The sequence below is a fragment of the Drosophila hydei genome, unplaced genomic scaffold, assembly GCF_003285905.1.
Source record: "Drosophila hydei strain 15085-1641.00,03,60 unplaced genomic scaffold, DhydRS2 tig00000149-arrow-pilon, whole genome shotgun sequence".
Classification (NCBI taxonomy): domain Eukaryota; kingdom Metazoa; phylum Arthropoda; class Insecta; order Diptera; family Drosophilidae; genus Drosophila; species Drosophila hydei.
Genome location: NW_022045678.1, coordinates 6148600 through 6165276, shown reverse-complemented (window position 1 = coordinate 6165276; position 16677 = coordinate 6148600). Strand labels below are relative to the sequence as shown.

The 16677-nt window shown below is 37.2% G+C and overlaps 1 protein-coding gene across 4 annotated transcripts in view; it reads left to right on the top strand.

The window, feature by feature from the left end:
* Positions 1–351: 351 nt before the first annotated feature.
* Positions 352–16677, top strand: part of LOC111594776 (mucin-5AC) — a 29866-nt gene continuing 13540 nt past the window's right edge. The window contains exons 1-2 of one of the 4 annotated variants that reach the window (XM_023308227.2): positions 12355–12588; positions 14750–14812. In XM_023308227.2, the coding sequence (XP_023163995.2) occupies positions 12445–12588; positions 14750–14812 (207 nt within the window). In that variant the 5' untranslated portion in view covers positions 12355–12444. Of the gene's footprint in view, positions 2365–12354; positions 12589–14749; positions 14813–16677 lie in introns of those variants that run through there. The other 3 variants (XM_023308226.2, XM_023308228.2, XM_023308229.2) reach the window with 3 other exon arrangements.

Genomic DNA, 16677 nt, shown 5'->3' with positions numbered 1-16677 from the left:
TGCAACAGAAATAATTCGATTGTGAACAGAGCATATTTTTGAAATGTTTATAAGCAGAGAGAATCGTCGTTAAACATATTTATAAAAACCAAAGCCCAAATATATTAACGTTTTTAAAATAGACATCAAGCGATAAACAAATTTTTTTACCTATATATATACATATATTTTTTTATAAACCAACAACAACAACAACAACAACAAAAAGAAGAACAAGACAAAGCAGAAAGCAATGCACAATGCATGTATTCCCTAGCCTAAGTTAAGTCTGTAAATTGCTTTTGAATAATTTTCTCAGTTTATATATATATTTGAAGATTGTTATACCAATGAAATATTTACTTTTGATGGTTTCAATGAGGTTTATTTCAAACAAAGTTTTATATATGTCACTCGGTTGAAGCTTAAGCAAGTAATCCAAAGTACAATCATTTTTGTCAATACAGACACAAAACGATAAGAAAACGAATGAAATCAAATATTATAAATACTACACGAAAAAGACCTAAGCGCAACAGTCTAACGAGCTGCACAGCACTTTAAAGTCGAGTCACATCTTATTAGGCATATATACAGGGACAGACAAGAAGAAGAACAACAACAACTACAACATTAAAAACAAATTTTGCTAAGATTTTTAACGTTTATTTTTCCAAAACACGCTTTATATGAGAGAAATTGAAACGAGGTTAGAATAGCTTGAAGTGAGATTAGAAACGCTAAACGTGAGGTGAGAGTTGCTTGATTTAAGATAAGGTTAGCTGTGCTTAGAACAGAACTGCATAAAGTGAGGTTAGAATTGCAAAAAATGTTCTTAGAATAGCCGGAGGAAAGTGTGGGGCACGATTAGCTTAAAGTGAGAGTAGAATTGCAGCAGCTCTAAATTAAGAGGTAAAACGTTTTAAAGTAAGATTAAATTGAATAAAAAGTGAGGTTAAATCTGCAAAGTCAGCTAAAACTGCCTAAAAAGTGAGGTTAGCTCAAAAGTAAGGCTAGGCACAACTGCCACGTGTTGCAAACTAAGAAATAGCTGCGCCCATGCATGCGCTAAACTAACGAAATCAAATTAAAGACCGTAAAATCGAATGGTTATTAGGCGTAAATCATAGTTTATAACTAAGGCCCGTATACTTAAGCGCAGTAAGCAAAATGTATGCAGCTGCTGGCGGCGCCTCCTTGGCCTCGCGCCAGGCACGTCAGCGCCAGCGACAGCAGAAGAAGAACCAACAGCTACAAGCGAAACTACATCCACCGAAAGCAACTGTAGTTGGTGTCGGACTCGGCGCTGCTGATCATGGCGGCGCGTCGACGCCGACACGCAGTCAATCGCGACAATTCCACCAGCTGCCCACCAGCTACTTGCGGGCGCCGCAGCAGCCGCAGGGACGCAAACTGAGCGCCACCTACACGCAGTCCCGTTCGCTGCTGCCCATCGAGGAGGCGACGGGCGGCTCCGATACGCAATCGGTGCTGCAGCTGCGCATGCAATCTCACACGCACACACACTCGCACATCCATGGGCACAGCCACGCCCATGGGCTGCAGGGCCATGGACATAGTCATATGCATCACAGTCATGGGGGTCCCGTGCAGACGCCCTATCAACAGTTTGCCTCATCACATGGACGTGTCTCACCGAAGCTCGTGCATCGGCACAGCGGCAGTAGCGCTGGCTTCCATCCCGGAGCAGCAGCAGCAGCAGCAGCAGCAGCGACAGCGGCAGCGGGACAGCTGCATAAATCGGCAACGGCAACATTGCCGCTGGTATCCCAAATGGAGGCAACGCCGCCAACGACACCTGCGATGCCATCGGCTGCGGTCGGCGTTAAAACGACGGCGATGTCGATGCTGGAGACAGACGCCACGCCCAGCACATCAGCGGCGGCGGCGGCCGCAGAAGCCGCTGTCTCTGAATCTCAATTGGAGCTGGACGGCGCGGCGGCTATGTTTATAGCTCACCATGATGCGATCATTGTAACGCCGGCCACGCCCATGGCCTCGCCGGGACACGCCGCCGCAGTGGCCACAGCAATAAAGCTACGACGAGCCGACGATGACGACGAGCCACATGATTCCGCAGAGCGCCAACCCCTAACAGCGTACGACGAAGACGAGCCGATGCAACCGCCCAGCGGTCCATTGGAGCGTAAATGCAGCGTCTACCGCATGCGTCGCAGCGATGCATTCGAGCAGACTGACGTTGGCGTCACCAGCGGTCTGAAGCGGCAGCTGCGCGAGCTGCAATTCCAGCAAACCCAATACGAGCCACTGATCAGCGATGAGCCGCAACTGCTCTTCAAGGGTCGCAAATGGCAGCTATGCGCCTACTGCGAGGAGGGCATCTGCGTCTGCGAGCACATCGAGGTAAATGCGGCCAAAATCAAACGAATCACTTTATCTATTATTCCGTATGTGTCTATGTGTATATTGGTGTGTGTGCGTGGTCTTAAATGTACTCGTTAACTAACTAATGCATGCTCATTCTAAGTGTCAGCTGTGCATCTCCTTGTAAAAGCTTATTGACAGGTTGGCATGCCCCGGAGTATAACCATATATATCATATGCAATGGAAAATACTTTAACTTAGACATTTTCAAATTATGAATACGTATAAAAAGCTGTGTCCCTCTGCCAGGAACCGGGCTCAGCTTAAAAATATATTTCAAATGTTCGCAGCTGTTTCATAAACAGATTTCTTTTTATTATTAAATTATTTGCTTTTATTACTATTATTCATTTATTATTTTTAATTTACACAAGTTAAATATTGAATGATTTGACTTTTACACAATGTAATTACGTGAATAATAATGAGAGGAAAATAATATTTTAATAATAATATTACAATATGACAATTTCATTTTTAAGCAAGTGTTACACAGGAAAAGAACTTAGATCAGAAATGTGTATAAGCAGAGGAAGCAAGAGAGTACTTAATACCCTGCTCCCTATGCCAAACTCCTTTCAATTAAATATTCTCAGCTTCTTGTAGCATTGCAGCATTCACAAAAATACAAATTTTAACATTAATTGAATAATTTTGGAATCTTATTAAACTTTCTGGGCATCAATAGATGTATGTATATATATATATATATATATATATATATATATATATATCGAATACTTATAATTTTATATGCGTTATGTATATAAATTATTCTCTCTCTCAAATATCGTCTTTTTTATCAGACAAGCCACAAGACTATACATTTTCACTTCCACATATCTAGCTTTTATAAATGCCGAGCTGGATACGCTTAAACAGACAGACGGATGAACAGGTGAACTGCAGGTCATTTTGACCAAGATTCCGGTATTTTATGGATCCGCTATCAAATACTTGACCTGCCTGTTACAAATGTTTCTGCAAAATTAAACTTTGAATTCTTACATTTAATGAGTTTTGCCATAAAAAAAAGAGTTTCTACTTTGAAAACATATATATGTATATAGATATAAATTGATGTATTGATTGGCATATCTTAAAAATGCAGCTGCTGCCAAAGTCAACAGCTTCAATTGACCCACTCGCAAAAGTACAGCAAAATGCGACGTTTCGTCGCTTCGTTTGGGTTCGTGTAACATTTACCCCATGGCTAACCTCATTTTGAAGCGATGCCATAACTGACAACAGCACCAACAACAGCAAATCGGAAGCGCATAATGTGCCTTTGTATCGGCCTGATAATGCGACGCCTACTAAAAGCTTTGGCAAGCTCTTACATACGAACGCCCACATCTCTGCACGCCCTCCAGCTGATGCCAAATGTTGTGTAAACGGCAGACCCCAAATGTGTGCCATAAAAGTGCAACATTCGGTGGCTTATGATGTGCAACTACGGTGGTGCTGTGTGGCAATGCAGGAGTGGCTCGCAGCTAAGGCTTTAAAGTTTGCCCCTTAACGAGCTCCAAAGCAACAAATTAAAAAACTTAACGCTGTGCAATTATTTGACTTGCATAAGCAACTATAAAATAAAGCTACAAAAAGCAAAAAAAAAAAACGGAAAGTTAGCGGCCTGTGGGTTGCTCTACTCGCAGATACCTATTACTTGAAACATGCAACCATTACTTTGGCAAACTAGTCTTTAATATTCCATAATGACGAAACCCTTAATCCAAGCTAGTCTTATGCTGTCTGTATATATATATAGTATATTTATATAGTATATATTTAATATATATATATACTAAATATATACTATATATACTATGGGCATTTGCCTGCTTCGATTGGTTGTGCCCGTTTCGAGGTTGTGTACTAATTTTCAGTTAGATAAACATATATGTATATATGACTATCTGAGGCACATCAATATGACATATATAATTTCATATATTTTTATATGCCTAGCTGTGTGGTTTGCTTTGTCAGGCATATTTTTTCTGCTCGATGCACAGGCTCTATTCAGCTCACGTTGCTTACAGGGTATTAAAATTGCACAAATTAAACAAAACTTTTGCACAAAGCAAAATCGCTTTTCCCCAACTAAGTAAAATGGTTCCACAAAAAAAAAAGAAAGCAAAACAGCAAAAACGAATGGCGGCTAAAATTTATTATATTCCACGCCCACCACGTCGCATCATCCCTTGCAGTCGCACCCTCCTCCGTCTCCTGCACGTGCTGAGTGGACACTCAAGTTTTTAAGAGAGTCATAGATATATATGTAGTACGTACTTGTACTATATGTACTATATTCATGCTAGGTATATATAGATATATGTGTTATGTACATATATTTCCCTCGCACAAAAACAACGGCTAGTAAATTAGCTGGAAAGTAGTGGAAAAAGTGTGCGGCAAAATGGCGGACGCAGAAAATGTGAAAAATAGAACGAAAAGCGCAACAACAACAGCAATGCCAGCGGAAAAGTCATAAAAACAGGAGAGCAAAATGAAAATGAAAATGAAAACGAAAATGAAAATGGCAAATAACGTGTTATAAAAGTAAAATGCTCAACGAAAGGTGTAAGGAAATGTAGAGCTCTCTCTAGCAAGCATGAATTAGCACCTAAAACCAGATGACAGCATTGAGATAAGCAACTGCATTACGTCTAATTGCGTCCCAGCAGAGCGTGACAGGGTGACTGATCTCACAAAACGATATATTTATATTAATCTATATATTTATATAGATATTAGAGAATTTATTTCGTTCCAAGGGTAATTAAATAGTAAGAGCAATAATACGAACCAGGCTGCTTTTTATAAATATTATATAAATATTTATGCATTTCGAAGAAACTGAAAATACGTTTTCGTGTAATTTCACTAATGCGGAGTCCACATGGTTCCTCAGATATTGTATGATATAATTAATAACATGCCAAAATATTAGCAATTCAAAATATTATTAATACCCTCAAAAGTGGGTGAAAAATTACCATATCACTTATTGATATATATAATGATTTCATTTAAAAATTACCATATCACTTAATGATATATCTAATGATTTCATTTAAAAATTACCATATCACTTAGTGATATATCTAATGATTTCATTTAAAATAACTTTCATTGAACGGAGCAGTCATCCTTATAATTGATCACGAATATTCTTGTCCTAGTTCCCAATAGAAATAGTTTAAGTCATGAGCGATACATTGAGCAACTCATAAGTAACTGTAAAAAAACGGCCCTAATTAGTATTTTTGCTCTTCAAATTGAAGTAATAATCAGAAATGCTTTAAAGCAGTATTCAGTTCTTACACGCCGTGCGAAGGGATTGTTGAAGTATTTTGGTAAATCCAATTGCATTGCAGTCCGAAGCAATTTGCTGAGTCTTAATGTGACTCCCTCCAATCAACTAGATTCTGTGGCATTGAGATTGAATCAAATCGTTAACGCTCAACTGCACAGCCTTCATTTCATACATTTGTCAAGCCCAGGCTTCTTCTCTTCCTCTCCTCTCCGCTATTTTAATGGCACCCTTCCGACCCTCGCTTCGGTAACTGTCATCGAGCAGCAATTTAATTTTCAATTACGTGAAGGCTGCCAAAAAAGAATGGATGCGAATTGCACACTATTCCGAAATTGCAGTCTCAATAATTACTCAAACTGTCGCCTGTGGCACACTATCTGCTCTGCCACGCCCCGTGCTGCCCGCCCCATGTGCCCTTCTGCTCTCCGACTGCCTCTTTACAGGCTCTTCATCATGGTCAGCCTGTTGGCTGGCTCACTAAAAATCGGCCCCGCAGGAGGGCCATTCGCCACGATTCGCTGTTGTTGTACTTGTTGTCGTATTTGTTTGTCAGGCTTGTCGTTTGCTTTTTTACAGCAATTGTTGTTGGTGCTGCTCTTGCAGTAATTGCAAGTGACATATTGAAGTCCCAGTTAGCCCATTTGATGCGAACACCCTGTACGCTGCCAACGTCCTTGACAGCTTACAATTAAGTGACAATCAGTGTGGACTCTTGAGTTCGCTTTTTATTGCATACTTTGCGGCTGTCGAAATTGAATTTCAGTTGCATAATTCATTCGCTCACGCACACACACACAGGCGCAGATACTCATAGCTACGTAGTTGTTGCCTTCTTTGATTCGAGATAGCTCGTTTATTACATAACCACATTTAAATTCATTTCCGATTTTTTGCTTGGCTCTTGTTGCGGCGCTCTTTTAGCAAACATTTATCTTCAATATGGCAGAAGGTGGGTGGCGGGGGTGGGTGTGCCGGAGAGGGCGTGTGTGTATCTGTGTATGTGTTTCGATTGTTGTCGCCGCCATCGACAGTAAAAAGCGCTTAAAAAGACACAGATTATAACGTGCTTGCCCACTGAACTCAATTGCATTTGACACTTTAATGGGCCCACAAATTATCGAGAAGTTCTGCAAACCACATTCGCTAGAAAGCAGCTTTTGTCTATGGCTGCTTCAACAACAGCTCAATTTCAAATAATAATATTTGAAGGAAACAGATCTTGATTCTCAACTGTTGTAATTTCAATTTAAAAAAAATATTTGAAGCGATCACATCTTGATTCTCAACTGTTTTAAGTAATTTCGTTTCATAATTTTAATCTTAACTTTCTTAAATAAAAAATTTCAGTCAATGTCTAAAAAACAATCAGACTACAAATGCAATTATTATATATATCTAAACTCAAATTTTTCTTCGATATATTCTCAAAAACAACTATTGAAATTCTATTCTTAAAAACTATTAAAAAGCTGTGATCAATCTTAAAATTTCCTTAGTTTCGAGCGAGAAGTAGTTGGAAATTTCAAGAGTTTTTTCAAATTGTTGTCGAAATTCAAAAGAAAATAAATCGAAAAGATTTCTGTGATTTTTGATAACACTTTGGAATATTAAATAGAAATTCTTATTGAATTTCCTTTTCTTTTGGTCCGTTTTGTCCCGCTTCCAATTTATGTTTAAAAATGTTTTCAATTAACGCGCCACAAATCAAACGGCTGGAAATGGCTCAATAACGTATGCTCAATTAACGCTTGGTTAGTCGATGCAAATTTGATTTATACGGCTCAATAAATAACGGTCAATACATGCACCCCCAACACCCAACACCGAACACACACAACATATAACTGTAAATAGCTCGCAAGTTATATGATTGCTTTGGACAATCAAATAACATGGCTTTCAACGAGGACAGTTGCCATTTCTCACGTGTTTGTGGCATGTGGCATGTGGCATGCGCCATGTGGCATATGTAAATTTTTCGAGGCGATTCACTGGCTTTAATTACCTGTAGACAAGGTACTCGACACACCCCCGGAGCACTCGTGCCCGCCGCTCTTCGCCCACCTGACATGTGAACAAGACAGCGGGCGCCGTGCCAAAAATGTTGCCAACAAGAAGACGAAAAGCGAATACTGAATACGAACTACTGAATACGGAATATGGAATACGGAACACGGACTATAGATACGGAATACGAGTGCTTGCAGTTCGCATTAATTAGCAACTCGACTACCGACTGTCGTCTTTCGAATGCCCAGACCCGGGCCCAAGCGTGCAACATGTTTCCCCAATGGCGCTGCAGAGTCTTATGGGCTGTTCAACTGCAACTGTAACTCACCTGCAGTTTAAAGCCAAACTTTTGCATATGCAAGAGTTAACCTTTGAGCTATTATTGATTCACCTAATAGAATACTATCGTACATAAAGCTGAAAGTTGACTTTGAGGCCATCAGCCAGAAACTTTCATTTGCTGTACCCAGAAAATATCTATAGAAGTCTTTCGCCCTTTCCCTGCGCTGTTGAGGTCAATCATTTTATGTATTTTAAGACTTTAAGGTTGATATGTAAAACTCTTACCAGACAAAAACTGAATCATATCTTAGCATCTTACAAATATTATATTTCAGTATTATTCAGAAACATATGAATGAATGCTTGACTCTGACTTTTATTACAAAAATTGCATTCAATGCACTTTGGAACTCTTTTGTTGTCGCTGTCCATCCAGTTGATTGTGCAACAACAGCCTATTTAAATCTCGGATTTATATAGACTTCAATAAACACGAATTGTTGTCCGTTTTGATGCACTCAACGCAATTGGACTTTCAAATGCTAGCAAAGGAAATTGCAATGCAATGTCTGATGCATGTGAAATGAACACACGTATTACATGTATATACATAGGTGCATGTATGTGTGTGTGGTGTATATGTGCTTTTTATTTATTATTATCTGTTACGCACACATTGACAAGAATTATGTGGCAAATTAATTTTCATTGCATACTTTTGAGCGCTTATGTTGTCAGCGTGCGACATTGTTGCTGCAACAACGACAGCAACAGCAACAAGAAGTGCAGCTGCAACATGTGTAGTGCCAGTGCCAAAAACCTCTGTCTGTGTATGTCTATCTGTGTGCTTAATTGTTGAAACGTTGCTATCTTTTAGGCGTTGCAAGAGAGCAGCTTTTGTTATGTCAGCTGCATCTGTGCATATTTGTGTGTATATGTGTGTGTGTGTGTGTGCGTGTGTGCGTGTATGGGTCTCTGTGCGCCATGTTATTGTCTATTAACGGCCCTGACTGCAATGCTGCTGCATGTTACTGTGTCTGTGTCTGTGTCATGTGTGTGTGTGTGTGTTTGTATGCCATGAATCTGTATTTCATTAAAATTTCATCTGCATCGTTCAACGAGTGACTTTTTCCGCTTTGCGCTGTTGAATTATTGAAATTTGTTGGGTTTTTGCCCGTTTGCCAGTTTTGCTCTTTCGTTACGCTACGAACTTGCCCTTGGGCATAAGAGCTTAAAAAAGCAAAAATCTGAAGCGAATAGAGTTACTGTAGACGAGCTGAATACTTTACAGAAAAACTTTCAAAATGACTACAAAATACAAAACGATGAGAATGCTGTAGACTATCTCCTTTTAATTCCTCATAGTGTGACTGTGGTTTGGCTCTAATATCATATATATATACATGTGTTGTTAAGGTACTAAATTTGATTGTACAGGTTCTACACTTATACATATAATAAAATACTAATAAAATTAAAAAAAAGAAAGTCATATAAAAGAAGCTGCTTAGCAGATCGCACTTGGCTCTAATTCAATCTATGTCTTCTTGTATTAGTTCACATCATCAGCTGATCTTCGGACTTTATTCGCTGAGCTTATTTTTGATAAATTCTGAAGTTTTCCTGCTCTGATTTTCACATTTATAAATATCCTTATCACATAGTAATTTCTTATGAATATAATTTTAAGTTTCCCAATTGATTACTTGAACTACTTCTGTGCTCTATGATAACTTACTAGCTTATGGTCTTCTACTTTGGAGCGTTACATATTAGGTGAAAAAACTACAATTCCCTTTATGATGTTGCAGTCGAGTCAAGGAAAAAGTAACAACTACAAGAGCTGATGTATTTGCATATGAATTCTTGCAGCTGTAGCAGTTGCTCTGCAACTTTTCTGATTTTTCAGAGCCGCGAAATGGTCTCTGACATGCTCATGCATATATAGCATGCCTCACACACACACACACACACACACACACACACACACACACACACACACATTTACATACACACATGTGCACAGTAGCTGCAGCTCTTCGGGCTGGCATTTGAATTATGGCTTAGCAGTGCTGTAACATGGCTTATGTGAGGCTTGGCCATAAATATTTTGCTCTGTTTGCATTACTCACAAGATTTTTGCTCGAGATTTCGCCGAATGGCCTGCAAAACTTTGCACTCAACTCGCCTCGACTTTCAAGCTTTGAGCAAATGAATACACTTCATGTGTTGATGAATGCGAACGAGCTGCAAATTGATTCAAAGTCGAATACTAAATGAACAGCAATGAATAAGTCTTGGCTCAAAAAAGTATACCAAAAGTAGCTATGTTCTTTTATAGCAGATAATGTTTTATAATAACATAACATGGTTGTTTAAATAATAATAATAAAACTCATAAAAAGTAAAAAATAGAGATACAAATTAAAAAATTGCTCAGAGATAAACTGTTATTTCATGACAATAAACCAATGAAAATATTTTAATATAATTCATATACATAAATGAAAAATGTAACAAATAACAAAGTAACCCATAAATATATAAATAACTTGAAAATAATGATGCAACTCTAGCATATATTTTGTAAATTTTAATCTATGAAATTGCATCGCAGCTTAATTGAATTTCGAATTTAATGCATTTGCTTCCATCACGCATACGTCATGTTGTCAGCATTAATCTCCTTTGAGTTGTGCAGTCAATAAATAATTGACATCTCCTGATTGCATTAGGTAATATTCGTAAAATCCAGGCTTAAAATGAACACAAATCAATAAGCAAACAAATCGAAATACAATCAATTAACAAATATGCCTTACTTTATACAATACAGAAAAGTTTTGCAAAGCTAATAAAAAGTTACTATTGATGAGATGAAAATGGCAACTGCAACTCATATGTGATATGAACTAAAAATATTTAACAAATGGAAATATATAAAATGGCAGCAACTGGCAGCAAAACGAAACTAATAAACAAATCAAAGCGTCTAATTAAATTAGTAATAAAACGTAGTTGACCATTAGAGAACTGCGTGCAAAGCTTTAAATACATTTTCTACTTATATGGAATCCGATAACAACAAATAAATAATAAATAATAAATAAAAGAAACTCAAACGCACCAAATGTGATTGAACAAAAACTTAAAGTTAATTAAGCAGCAAGAACATTTATAAACCAATTAAAAAACTGACAAACAACAAACAACGACATTGCCTTCTTTCATTTACAAGCAAAACGTAAATCGAAATCGTAGCTTATAAACAATCGTTAATCAATAGGATTTGAAGTAAAGTTAAATTGATACCACTAACAGTTTTTCTACGTACGCATTAGGTGTAGTTTAGTTAGGTAATGCATAGAGTCAGTCGGGCAATCAATTACGGTTACGTGATAGTGTGCTTACGTTAACATTACGCCAAAGGCCTCTGTCAATATATAGAGATCAATAAATGTTTATAGCTTACAATGCCAAAATACAAACGAAAATGAAATCACCAACGAATACGTTGCTGCGTAACGTTAACGCAACGTAGCAACACAGCAACAGGGCGTTACGTTACGCTACGTAACAGACAAAAAAAACAAACACAAAAGAAATAGACGCAAGCTAAGCAATCACAATTCACTGGCTCATTGCCGCTTCAAAATTAAAACAAATTAAAAAAAAAAATAAAAAAATTCATCTCGTTTCGTTACGTTACGCGAACCATTACATCAAGAGCGGCAGAGACTACGTCACGACAGAGCATCGCTGGAATAACACAACAACAACAACAACGACGTAACGGAGCTAGCCAAGCAGAGCCAACCACTGGCAATCAACGCAGCACATCCTCCGCCCGCCATCCAACTGCGCCAGGCACCTAACAAACTGACGCAGTTCCTCAACACAAAAACAACTACAACTACAACTGCAACTACAACTACAACTACAACTACAACTACAACTACAACTACAATAACAGCACAACAAAAGAAATATATACTTGAATACTCTTTGCTTCTATATATATACATATATATTTCTATATTCCTTCTCCTTGTGCCTAATCGAATGTGCGCTCATTATACGTTTTATTTCTTACGTACGTTGCGTTAATCTAAACATTTAACGTGACTATTTGTTACGCAAACGATTGATTGATTGATTGATTGATTAACCTCGAACTTGACGTGACTTTTAGTTTTGACGTTTTAAGCTCCTAAACGTAACCTGTATCATCCTATTGATTTCGTACTGACGTTAAGTTCCACGTAACGTAAACGTTCTTTCTATCTACACAAGCCCACACACAAATATATATATATATATATATATATATATATATTTATATATACATACATATATGTATATTTGTAACGACTACATAGGGCAACAGTTGCTTGACCGTTGAAAACCGTACAACAAGTAAAAAAAAAGAACAACAACAACAAACAAGATGCAGGCCGCATTGATGCTAAGATCGAAATCTCGGGTGGCGAGAAGAAGAAAGCTACGAAAATTAGGTGGAAGACTTGAGTTGCCTAGTAATGTAGCAACTAAAGAAATAGCTCCATTTCCTCGTTATCCACCTGAGTCATGGGTAATAATATAAAATACCAAAAAAATACAAAAGAAATATTTAAGGAAACTAAAATTAATTATAATAATATACTACACTCTCTCCCTCTCTATAAATGAATAGAAAGGCAAAGTACTTAAAAACCAGTTCAACTGCTTTCTATATATAATTAAAAACTTATCTAAACGAATAAGTAATGAGCCCTAAACTCTCTCTTTCCATCTCTATCTCTCTCAATTTAAAAAGCCGTCAAATGAAAATCATCAGCTAAAATAAAACTCTAAAGCCTCAACCTGAATCCAATCCAGTTAAATGACATACCTTAAGCCGTATACTAATTAACCCAAAAACCTAATCTCTATACTATTTGGCTATCTTTCCAAGCTCTCTCTCTCTCTCTCCCTCCCTCTCTACCCCCTCACTCTGTCTCGCTCTCTCTCTCTCTCTCTCTCTCTATCTACTGTGTCTCTCCCACTGTCTTTCTTTATATCTGTCTCTCTCTCTCTCTCTGCCTAGACACACTCCATTTTGATTTTGTCAAGCCCTTCCCACAGAGCATTTGTTTTAGTTTTATATTTTGTAGTGTGCCTAGAGGTGAAGCACAAGCTCTACGCTAGGTTAACCAACTAGTTTTTCTCCAATCCAAAAAGTTTGTTTGGCATTCAATGCATACATACATATATAGCGTACATATAATTATATATGTATATACCCAAAAATAGATCTACGAACTGCTTTGGAACGTACATAACCTAACTCTTGCTCTGTCTTAGTCAAGTAGTAAATAAAATTCATATATGAATCTCTAGCCATACCTACATAGATTTTATTTCAAGTCTTGAGCGCTCTGCCAGCCAACTACCTTTTGCGCTGTACAATTAGCTTAAATTCACATCTATTTTTCAATTATAAATACGTACATATATCTATTAATATATATCTTTATATATATCTCTTGCGCTTTTGCTCTACTTCTAAGACACACCACCCAACCGCCTCTTTCTCTGCCCCCTACCGGCTTTAACTCTGTCTGTCTGTCTCTCTCTCTCTCACTCTCTCTCTCTCTCTCTGTCTCTGTCTATCTTCAATTCTCTCTATTCAAATCTATAAATGTAACTCTATAAATGCTCTATAATCTATAATTCTATATATCTATATATCTGTCTCTGTCTGTCACCTCAATCCACCCCCTCACACCTTGCTTTAAATGTAGTTACTGTACTGCCATGTACTGCACTACCAAACCCCAATCCTGCACCTTGCGCCTTTTGCACCAGCTTTAAACAAACTGTAAACTGAGTACACTCTATCTCTCTCTCCCTCTCCCTCTCTGTTTCTGTCTCTCTAAATAAATAAACAAGTAACAACGTGTGTAGCTCTTCACTCTCACTCACTCCACGATAACAAGCAAAAAACATATATATATAAATTTAAATATATATATATATATATATATATATATATATATAGTGCGCTCTTTCTAACACACACGTTGCACCTAAACTCCCTTTAATTAACTAGCCCCGTAGTACTTTAAACAACAAAAAATATCAAGCAAAACGCTTCTAACTATTTTCCACATAAACTTAACTCAAATCTAAATCAACTAGTAAAAACCGAGCTATGAAATATCAAATACAAATGATCTACATAACAAAAATATAAAGCACATCAACAATTTGCGAAACACAAACACCAAAAAGAAAGTCTACACAATCACAAACTTTTCTTTTGTAGTTTTTAGTGAGCAACACACCTAAATGAAAACACATACTTACTACTCCACAGAATTTGATGCATTGATCAAAGCGATCCATGGATCAAGTTCCTCAAGCCTTACTCGCCTTTCTAAATGCTCTTCTGTTTTGGTTTACTCACACACTCGCATCACACTCGTACATCTATTATTCTATTCTATGTTCTATACGCGCTGTCACCTTCGCTTGCTGCTACTTACGTAACGTGCTACGCATACGTAATGTGCGTTGCCATACATTCTCCTAATGACACGAAATGGAATTAAATAAAAATAATCACGCAAATGTTTTACGTTTAACGTTTTGCTTACGATTCTATAAAAAAAACTGACACCTATGTCTTGGGTCTCGTTGTCGTTACGAAATACGTAAAACAATCATCACATTACGTTTACGTAACTCCTTGTTCAAAATTGCGTAACTAGAAAAACACATACGTGACAACGCCACCGGCGCCACAGCCGGAGCCGCCGCCGCCACCGCCGGAAGTAAGTGACAAATCACCCAAAAATTCACAACCCCAAAAAAGAAAAAATCATATGCAACATGAGTTCTCTTATTGTCGTTACGTGTTACTTATTATTTCTATTTTTATGTGTGTGTAACGTAATGGACTCTTACGTAACGCAATAGCGTTGTTCCATTCGCGTTGCCGTCTTGCAGTTGGTTGTAATTTGAAAGTACAATGAAAATGCCTGTAAATAAATCCATTGCTTTTGCCTGGACTACTTTCACCTCGCTCTCTCTCTATCTCTCTCTCTCTCTCTATCTATCTCTCGCTCTCTCAATGTCTAAATGTAATAATTACACATTTTTTGATATTTTGTTTGGTCGCTTGACGCATTTGCATATAGAATATTTAAAATATTCTGTTGGTCTACGTTTGGCGTGTCTTTTGTTTAACCTTTTTGTTTTTGTTTCTGGATTGTGCCAAAGGCCAATAAAATATTTTAAATATTTTATAGACTGCAAAACAGGGCCGTAGCCTACGTTGCCAATAAAACGAAAAAGCATTAAGATTGCATTGAATATTTACGGGCATTTTCATTGCTTTGATCTGAACGAGCCACTTATCATGCATAATATTTTACTATATATATATATTTATATATAAATGTATATATATACGATAACCTTTACCCTTCCATATCCTGTAGAGCGCGCAAAGAGCGACTGTACTGCAAGAGCTGCCAACTTAATTTAAGTCACACGTGAGAAGCAATATGTCAGAGACTGCCAACTCATGCCATCCACATATTATATTTATATAAGCTGTCAACTGCGCGCACACAAAATATTTAAATATGAAGTGTTTATGTATAAAAAGCCAACTTCTTTTCTTGGATTTTATAAAATATTATCAATAATCAAATATCTCGTTGAATAACTGGGAGTCTTACTTAAACAGTTTTTTGTACAGTTTAACTTTTTACTAACTGATTGACCAATTTAAAATGAGTTTAAATAAGCAAAAGCCTTTTTATTGCAATCAGTAACCACAAAGATCCGCTGAACCGCTTCTGTGCTGCAAATGTAGCCATAAATTAGTGCGTTTATAGCCACAGGCAAATGGCGCATGGTTCAATTAATACAACATTAGTGCAGTGATTAGCATAAATCAATTTGGCTACTCAACAAGTCGGAAAGCCACAGAGTGATCCAAATGGCAATTGCGTTAAATATTTGATAATATTTTAACAATATTTTGTGTGCGTATTTGATGAGGCTGTTCAAATTATAATTTCCATTCAGTTTGATGCTCATCTTAAAGCTTATGTTTGATTTGTAGTCATTTCGCAATGAAAAGTCAAACACAAAAACACACAACATTCAAATCAACATATCCAATGATAAACGAAAAGAAAGTATGCCACATTAACTAACAACCAGAACAAACCACCAACAACAAAAATACAAAAAGTACTTAGAAAATACAAAGAAACACAATAACACACACATTAGCAAACAAATATGCATTTAAATCTATATAAATATGATAACTGGTATCAAGTTTTCCCAACAAGATTCTGTAAAGCTTACTTGCCTCTCATTCCCGTTTTCGATCTAGGAGCTCAACTTGATTCAAATGCGAAAATTGTTCCACAAAGCCAAAGTTTAGAAAATAAAACAAAAATATCAAAAATACCAACACGGAAAAATATACCACAAAAACAAACAAATTTGAATGTTTTACAAAAAGCAAAGAAAAATAAAGAAAACAACAAAATAGTTTTCACTTTGGCACTTAGAAAAGAGGAAATTGTCAAAGAGGAAACTGAATATTTTGCGTCCAAATTGTTATGCGAACAGATTTTATTGAATTTTTGTGGAACATTCACATGTTGAAGCAAGC